Below are 9,741 nucleotides of genomic sequence, written 5' to 3' on the forward strand. Positions count from 1 at the left end.
CTTGTCCTCTGACCAGTGAATCCTCCAGAAAGATCAGATTCCACGTGGAAACCGAGGGCGTACCCAGGATCAAAACTAGGGGGGGGGGGGGGGCAAGCCATGGTTGTTCAAGTTGTAGGTAAGATTTAAGCATGGAAAAGGTGAATGAAATCAACATTTCACAGAAACTGTAACAGCTCTTTATTAGTTTTTAACATTATTTGCTTGAAAAATATTATTTTCCTTAAAGACATTTGCGATTTTTGCTTCTAGCGGGGGGGGGGGGGGGGGGGGGGGGGGGGCAGCCGGAAGTAGGAGTTTGGGGGGCAAAGGTCAGTTTGCCCGCCTCCCCTACCCTGATGCCCCGTCGCTCCCTCACCAATCGAATGTAATAAATCCGTAAGCTATTATTTTTAAAATCAGCAGGTGAAATTAAACATCGTATCGATCGATACCTCCACTGCACAAGCGCTCGAGAATCGCCCGCCGAATCAAATCTGCTCATCTAGGATCCCAACAATAAACATCCGCTCAGCCAGCAATAGCCGGAGCACAAATGCTCACCTCCGAAGCTTGGAGAATTGGAAGTAAGCGTTCATGCTCCGGCAACTGCCATTCGTATTGTTGGACTCCTAGATGAGCGAATTTGATTCGGTTGGCGATTGTTGAGCGCTTGTGCAGTGGAGACAGCGGCGCAGCGAGGGGGGGGGGGGTTTGGGGGATAACCCACCCCCTCCAGAGATAGGAGAATTTTTTAAGTTTGATCCATTTTACTTATTTGGATCAGTATTACTTATAGAATAGTGTTAGGATTAATCAAATATCCCTCAGGAAGCCGTAAAACTCGCATTTTGAACCATTATTCTTAATTTTTTTCTGGAGGAGGGCCCCCGCAAATCCTGCTTACCCTGGTGGGTTTGCAATACCCCCACACCCGTAAGTATTAGTTGGCCTAAAACCCCCCCCCTAGCCTTAATTCCTCGCTGCGCCCCTGAGTGGAGATATCGGTATGTTTGCTATTAAGAAGTTGTATTATTGTTTAATGATTTATAAATATATGATTAATGCTAAATAATCTACTTAGAAAAATTAAATAACTTTTTAAAATAAATCTTTCTAAATTTTTCGCCCCCTGAAATCTGCCGCCCGGGGCACGTACCTCCCTCTGCCCCGCCCTAATTCAGGGTTGAATTACTATAGGAGAGCATATGACTAATATAAACTGAATGAAGTTTATACACTATTTTAGGAAGAGGCTATAAGAACGGGGAGGATAAAAAAATTCTTTATCCCACGAACTATGAAATGCTACAAAAGAATTCACTAACATTTGAAGCCGCGACAGTATTTTGCCAGGCATTGTCTATTTAGGTTATTTGAAGCCATCTTATTTCCAGACTATGATCTTCCGCTGCGTGGTATCTTTCTTAGCACGTTAGTCACAGCTCCCGTCCTTGAATCTAAGCCGGTCAGCATTTTCCTCGTCTGCTTTATCTAAGTTATATCTGAAGACTTCTTCATTTAAGTCTCTTAAATCACCTCTTAAGCGAATATTTGTTAAGGCCATTTCACACGGCTCGTCATCACGCAATCTGACATATGCAGTCAAAATTGCGTCGTGTAAAGTGGTGAATTGCAAGAACTCAAGCGAGAACGCATGGATGCGAGATGGCAAATTAACCCCTACTCTGATTACGAGCTCGCATTCTCGCAATTTAAAAAATGTTTTCAGAGCTAACCTGCGCAATGACATGCCCCGTTTAAAACGGCCTTAACGAACTTTCAAACCATTGAATTTAATTTTTATTTTATACGATTTCAAGGTTTTCTTTAATTAGAGATTTTCTGGCCAACACAATAAAACGTGAGAACACGATTACTACTCCTCCTATTAAAAAAACTTCAAGTGATACTTCCTACTTCACATAGTAGCTATTTGTCCGGAAGATATCAGAACGTGCGAAAACGCTTTCTTGGAAGCGCATTATTTGGTTCGTGCTTACGCTCAAGTCACGATCATCGCATTTTCTCAGAAGAGAAAGTGAATAGGCCCCACGATTAAAAGGCAGATCTTGAAGTTTTCCTTTAAATGTAGCCAGAAAAATGCCTGAATCGCTAATTTTAAATCCAACGACTGATGATTTTGTTTGTAAGATGAAATCCAAGCAACCCGCGTGATTTGTATGTCATGCATATTGCGGATATTTCAGGCGCAAAACTACCGCCGCCCATTTCACGCAAAGGCTACTACGCCTTTGATTGAACGAAAACTCATCTAATAAGCGGCCAGTGACTCTGCTTGGAGCCCTAATTTTTTATGCTATGTCATTATTTTAAACGTTTTTTAAAAGTTGAATTGATATGAGCAATGTACCTAGATAATATCAATTCAAGGGATGTGCCTATGAAAATCACAAAATCTTTTGTAAATCGAATACCATTTAATTTACTTTTAGGCCTCCCTTAAAGTTACTTCCAATAGCATCTTCAATTCTGCCTTCTTGTTGAAATGCTTTAGGAGACCCATCTAAACCTAACCTCCAACCACTTCCTTCAATATATACATACTGAATATTTAACCTTTTGAGTGCCAAACAGAATTAACTAATTCTAAGCGAAAATTGTGAGGCTATTTTCATAGAAATGCAGATATTGTGAACAATACCTTCAAACCATTAATATTCTCCATAACTTGCTAATAAGTTCACTTGAAATTATCAAATTTTTTAAACAGCCTTTATTTTAGGAATGAAGCTAAAAATTTTAGCAATCTAATTTTTAACTGCATTTATAGTTTTCCAAATAAGTCACTCAGGGTGACTACGGCAACATCAATAGAAAAAAAAGCTGATGCAGTAACAGGGCACATGTACTAAATCATCATGGATGTCTATGTCTTCATAAGTGTGCAATAGGGGTAGTATAATTCATTCATTTGCAAATCAAGTCCTAAAGAATGCCTCTCTCCCCTTGTACCCCCCCCCCCCCAGCTTATCCTTGGGGTCTAATACATCGATGGCATCTTTCTCCTGTTTCTCCATCATAAAGAAACTTTCATCACTTCCCTTATAGTGCCATTTTACATCTCCTTTACAGCTTATGTCTCATCCACAGTCATAACTTAGCCTGATGTTGACACCTCTTGGTCCAATCTTCAATTTACTTTGTACTTCTGTTCACGTAGAGAGGACTCTAAGCATCTGGGGCTAGAGACAGCCGTGGATCCAGGACAGGGACAAGGGGGGGACTTTTTGGGGAGTCTAGGGGTAAGCTTCCAGCAGTAATAGGGGTCCGAACAAAATTAAAATTTTATCTACAGTCCAGCTGGCTCCTTTCTTCATGGAACTCTTTTGATTACTAGCAACGAGGGCATTTCCCTTTCTTACTTGCCAACCCCGCCCCCTACCCCGAACTAGACCCGAATGTCATCGGACAACTCTAGGTGGCCGAACTGTAGAGTAAATTGGATACCTAGAGGGGGTGGGGACTATAGACCCTCATTGGATCCACCGGTACAAGAGTGGAGATGAATCCATTTGAATGTTGGAGCTACAGACATTTGCTAATAATCAGTTGGTCTGAATTTTTGCTCTATGCATTTCCCAAAGCAAGATTCATGTGCTCCCTATGAGGCTCTGTGCTACTGATGATAAAGTTGGAGTATCAACATGCAAAACTTCTTGAACTTAGTATTGTTTTATACTTCATGACTGGGTTAAACATGGAGAGACTCTGCAAAGAGTAAACAAAATGCAGCCTGGAGAAAACCTTTGTCCAGAAAGAAGTAGAGCTAATGGGATATCTACTGAGACATGAACGCCTCCTAGAGACAGTGGCGCAGACTCCATGGGGTCTGAGGGAGCCCGAGCCCTCTCAAAAATTCGTTATGGGTGTGAGGAAAAAATTGTGTCAGGCTTGTCGATTTTCCCTGGGGTGTCCAGATATTGAGATTCGAGTTATAAGGGTTCTAATGTTTATCATATGACTCTTCTAAAATGCTAAAAAAACTTAAAAGTCACTACTTATAAAATTTATCGGGGCAATATCCCCAGTTTGGGCCCCCCAATATTTTTTGCAAGTCGGCGTCCCTGCCTAGAGAAAATAATGGAGGGACAAGTCTGAGGAGAGAGAGCTAGCAGAGGGACACATCTGTAATATGTGAGAAGGATATTGAGGAATTGGGATGAATGACTTATACCAAAATGAAGAGGAAGAAAAATGCACAAGGAGATTGTTGAGTTGCTGCAAATATTCGTCACCTTTGAATTTTCAGTCTTTTCAGATGTATAATGTAGGTGAAGTTTTTTGAAGTTTTCTTGAATAACTTCTTCCATCTCCTCCAACCTTTTGCAAACAATACTCTGTAAGTCTTCCTCATAGATCTGACTGTTGTGCAGGTAAATATTTCCATGTAATGACAGCTTATTAAAAAGGCTAGAGCCATTAGTGATCAAGCCCCATCCTTTTTTATTTCCAAATTCCTCGTAAACAGCACATAACGCCCTTTACCATGGGGTTTCAACAATAGCAATACACAAGATAAACACCCATACCCTGTAGAATTTAATTTTTCCCAGCATATGCTCTGCAGGAATAGTTCTCGGGTTTCTCACCAAGTGTAGATTTGGGTCACAGGTCCCAACATTTCGATGACCAAGTCCGCCATCAAGTCTGAATTCAACCCCTGAAGACGATGGCGGACTTAGTCATCGAAATGTTGGGACCTGTGACCTAAATCTACACCTGGTGTCAAACCACAGAACTACCCATACCCTGATTAGGGGCAACCTACCAAGGCAGGACTAGAACTCAGGACTTTTGGTTTGGAAGGCCAAGACTTTACGTCACCACCATGAAGCTTCTCAAAACAAGAAAAGTTGCAATAATTCTCGACCCAGAAAATACACATCATGAATAGTTTTCAGGCTTTCCCAAAGTTACTCTAGCTTTCACTATCAAGATACACTGTTCCCTAAGGATGACGAGTGTATAGTCCTTGAAACAATGAAGTAACGTAGTGTAGAAAAACAACTAACTGGAGGGTAACCCAAGAAAACTTATCCAACAGCAACATTTATTTCTGGCCATTTCCAAGTCAAATTCTTCTCTAAAATTAAAATTTAGGCAGGAAATATTTTATTTAGATAAATGAAAAGCTAAATGATTGCATTTAATGAAATCAGTACTTGAAACATTATTCAGAGCCTTATTAAAAGTTTTCAACTTATACTTCGATCCACAGAGTTTTTAAGATGTTTGAAATCACTACACTTAGGTTGACCTGGCAGTAATTCCGTAACATGTTAATTTTGGGCATATTCAGAAGGTATTTTGATAATTAATTTTGTTTCTGTACATGAAAAACACCTTCTTAAATGTTTTTTGATCATGCTCAGAAGTTTTGCAATTTTTTTGTATTTTACAATTTTATCGAAATATCCCATTTCATTGTTTTCTCTAAAGATAATTCCGTCAAAAATAGAATTGCCCTTCTACAACAGCCATCTTCCCCACAGAAAACATTCCCTTCCCAACTCTCTGTTAGTGACAAATAATCTCGAATAACCCTTCGCGAAGTCACCTCTAACTTACATATATTCATCCATTTTATTAGTCCCATTAAATTAGTTGAAGTCATGTAACACATTTATTTCATTTATGAGCCACCTATCTGAGGGCTACAGAGTGTATACATATGCATTGAGGCAGAGTAGTCAAGGGTGGAAGCCTTGAAAAATTGGTACTGCAGACAGAATAGAAATGGATTGAACAACTGAGCATTGTGGAAGAGCTAAGAGGAGTGGGAGAAATGAGAACTATACTGCACACTTTAAGTTAAAAGGAGAAATTAATTGGCCTTAGGAATGATGGTCTGATAATGCAACTTTAGGAGGAAATTTGAGTGGGAAGAAGAAAAAAGGAAGACCTTAAGTCGATTAAATTGAATGAGATATCATGGATGTGGAGACATTCCTGTAAAATGAAAAGGTTTGATAGGAGGGCGGCATCAAATACCAGGATTGTTGACCATTGATAATGGAAGAAAGCATACAGAAATAGAGGGCACTTATTTGAAATTAAATTTAAAAAATGATAACAAGAAGCGACAAGACTTCATAAGTATTTTGTTTAACATATTTTTTTATTAATTTAATTATATACACCTACTAATAAATTTTGCAACCATCTGATTAAATTTCACTTAAAGACCTGTAATCAGTGCTTATCATCCTTGTAAAACCTTAAGCCACAATAGCCACAGATGTGTTTTCCAGGTTTGTCCTATAATATAAAGAGAAGTTCATTAATGAATGGTTACATGACAGTCATTTGGACAGTAAGTCCACTCTTCATCAGTATGCTTAAAATTATCTAATGTGAAATCTATACTATAAAATGAAGCTGCACAACACTAAAATTATTATTTACTCATTCTCTGTTATCAAAAACATCTTCTAGAACATGTACATGGTTATGATTGCAATATACACTAAACTCAACTAAACTGAAGCTGTAAATTTAGTAATTGTTAAAGGTAAAGGTTATCATTGTTATCACCACATTTGATGAGTGAAAAGGTTTGTATATTTTCATAAAAGATTTATTAAAATTTACATGTAATGTAACACAAAATTTAATTTTAATATTCAATATCCGAGAAAAAAGGATAAAAGTAAAAAACATTTCTGTCCACCACAAACAATATTTCTCTGCACACAGTATAAGGGCTTAGTAAATTAGTATCCTATCTAGCGATCAGAATTACTGAGCTATTTTTAAAGTCATAAGTAGAGATGTATGCAATTGACTAAATTTACTAAAAGTAGAAAAATATCAATCTAAACAAATAATAACATTATGATAAGAAATGGATCATTATTAAGTAAAAATAAATAAGAGTTATTAATATTATATTTAAAAATGAAATACAAACATGGCACCCACATGACAATCACAATCACCTTCAATAAGCTCACCTGTTATCAAAAGAACATAGCATTTTTTTTGCTTCACTAACAATAGAGGGATGAAGAAAGGATAATAATTTTCTCTGGCTATTTGAAAACTTGAGTCAGAATATATTTCTAGCATGAATTATGCACCAGGAACCCCGCTGAATAATTTTGGTGCTAACCCTATCCCTAATAATGTTCATATGAGTACAGGACCATATTTGGAACATCAGGAAAAATACATTGCACAACTGAAAATGAATTTGAATGATAGAATACAGAGGAGAGGATGAAGAATACAGTGAGTCAAACTTTAAAATGCACACAAGTAAATTAGAACTGTTAGTTCTAGAACTGTTAGTTCTAAAGGTTTGTGTACTAACACATACATTGTTGCCTACATGAAATAGGTTTACATGAAGTAGTTTTCTTCATCAAAGAAAACAAAAGGCATTGATTGCAATTCTTTACCTACCATTAGAGTATTCATGATACACAAATTATTTGGTTTGAGAAACCCAAGTTTAGACAAATATTAATGGTAAATTTTTAACCTCATTTAAAAAAGGCCAGATTGGCGCCCATGCAATGCCACTCCACGTGACGTCACAGGGACCTAGATGCTATACGAGTAGTCAGGAGTTTTACATCGTCTGAGATTACCAATGCATGCATGTGGCACAGAGCTCAGGGAAACATGTCTTAATAATCACCTATTAAAACTGGCAAAGGTGGGAAAGTTTTCTTTGCTTGATAAGGAATTAATAATCCATATTTAAGCCAAGCGCTATCAGCTAGCAGGGTACTCTGCTACCTGCTAGGGACCTGCATTGTAGCGGTGCTCATAACCTCACAAAGCAGCAGCCAGACATCACACAGGCTTTTTCCAGCATTCATACGTAGCCGTCACGTTTTCGCACGCTTAAAAAGTGAAAATTTTCAAGCGTGCAAATTTTCACTTTTCATTTAATCGCGAAAAATAGATATCGTCATTTAAAAATCTAAAAGTGTGAAATACGTACTCCAGGAGTAATAATATTTCGATTTAGGCAATGGAAAAGAAATAGGAAACCACCCTATTGCTCCACTGGCACGCACTAGGAAAGATGTGAGGGGGATGTTGGGCCAGGAGGCGTGAGGAATCTATGAGCTGACCATCACTAAAGCCAGCGAGTAGCTGGTATAGCATTCAGGAGAGAACAAGAGGCCACTTTCCACGCTTAAATATTTTAATGGAATGTAACCACTGCTCAATTGTAAAAATGGAGTAAATTTTGTCCCTGAGTAACTGTAACTTGGTGTTTTCCTTGCAGAAAAAATGTTTTCACTGACTTTCAAAATTAATTGCTACTACACCCAGGGCTCTTGGGCGACCTCTACATGTATAAATATCAATCAAATCAATCACTTTTGCTGCATATTGATTCAACTCCTCATTGCACGCATGGGTCCAAATCGAATATCAGAGAAAAATAAAAAAAAACATGCTACACCCTAGATTACCGAACATCAATACACAAACAGAATCCAAAATAAGCGATCCAGTTAGTTTGCTGATAAAATACGAAACGTCATCCATAAAAATCATTATTTATTCTTAAACGGATGCACTTGCAATAATTCAAGCAGGAAGAAAATTGAAATGCTAGCTTAGGAAAAAATAAGCACTACTTCCTGTGATAAGCCACCATCATACTTTGTAGAGTGAAAAATGCACGCATAAGGCATACAAAGGTAGTTAGTTCAGCACTACCACAAGTACGATCCATATTTCATTCTGCTGTAAAATGTTCGAAAATATGAATTTCTAAAATTTTCTTCCTTAATTCATGTGGAAATATTATTAAAAGAAATAAGCATCCTAAAAGCTTGAAGCAAAAACCCTTAATGCAAAAAAGCACTATTTGCAGGGATATACAATAAACCAACTGTTTTTGAAAAATTTGGGGAAAAGTATGCACCTACCAAATTAATGTAGACTTTAGGATGTCCAGTGGGGCCACCGCCTCCATCGCACCAAACAACTCGTTCTTTACGCTCCTGCGGTGGAACCGAATCGATCAAGTCCTTGGCCACATTAGTATTTATGTGCTTCGGGCGGTCAATGAATCTGACAAGCCTATAGTCATCGATCTCCCAACGCTTAAAAGAGTAAGATATTATTACATTACTGAGAGAAATCATAGTTAAGTCGCAAATAATACGAAACCTTTCCTTGGTTACTCATATGATAACGTAGGAAAATAATTTTACTCACTTGTCCAGTGTGTGTCACTTTATCTTCAACTTTAAAGGCGTCTTTCTTAGCTGATGAAGACGACGCACATGCAGAATATAAGGAGAAATGGCGACAATTTAAAGATTTCCCTTTGGGGATTGCACTCCTCAGTATTAACGCCGCCATTGCAATCATCAGCAATCGAAAGCAGGGAAGAATTCGACTTCGATTTTCAACGCTCATTTGTTTAACCGGTCTTTCAAACTGATTTATGTAGCTAAGAACCTAAAATTCAACTTCCGTAGATTAATAATATCTCATTTATGGACTGAGAACGTTTTAAGAGTTTGATAGTAATGGTATGGATACTCTATCACTTAACCAATATCTCAGCAAGGAGATAGTATGATTAAAGTGACTATGGACACAAAATTAATAGATAGCCCTCCATTAGATCAGAGGTTTTCTATTGATGTCTCAAATTCTCATGCAATTATAAATATTCTATTGAAAATTTGATATTAATACCATGAATAAGTGACAAATCAAAATAATATATAAATAAACGACTCATCACTGCAACATCTCCGC

At 37.7% G+C, this 9,741-nt stretch overlaps 1 protein-coding gene across 1 annotated transcript; it reads right to left on the bottom strand.

Moving 5' to 3' along the window:
• Window positions 1-6,100: 6,100 nt before the first annotated feature.
• On the bottom strand, window positions 6,101-9,392 carry LOC124168908 (NADH dehydrogenase [ubiquinone] iron-sulfur protein 6, mitochondrial). Its single transcript, XM_046547291.1, has 3 exons — window positions 9,190-9,392; window positions 8,898-9,074; window positions 6,101-6,261 (listed from the first exon to the last, which is right to left on the bottom strand). Exons 1-3 carry the CDS (start codon window positions 9,343-9,345, stop codon window positions 6,196-6,198), a joined length of 399 nt encoding a protein of 132 aa, XP_046403247.1. The 5' UTR covers window positions 9,346-9,392; the 3' UTR covers window positions 6,101-6,195.
• Between the last annotated feature and the right edge of the window lie 349 nt (window positions 9,393-9,741).

Source organism: Ischnura elegans, chromosome 12, assembly GCF_921293095.1.
Source record: "Ischnura elegans chromosome 12, ioIscEleg1.1, whole genome shotgun sequence".
NCBI lineage: Eukaryota > Metazoa > Arthropoda > Insecta > Odonata > Coenagrionidae > Ischnura > Ischnura elegans.

Coding starts and splice junctions, on each gene's coding strand:
- LOC124168908 (XM_046547291.1), bottom strand. CDS start 9,345: ATGATTGCAATGGCGGCGTTAATACTGAGGAGTGCAATCCCCAAAGGG. Junction 9,075..9,189: donor AAGTGACACACACTGGACAA/GTGAGTAAAATT, acceptor TACTCTTTTAAG/CGTTGGGAGATCGATGACTA. Junction 6,262..8,897: donor CTAAAGTCTACATTAATTTG/GTAGGTGCATAC, acceptor TTTATATTATAG/GACAAACCTGGAAAACACAT.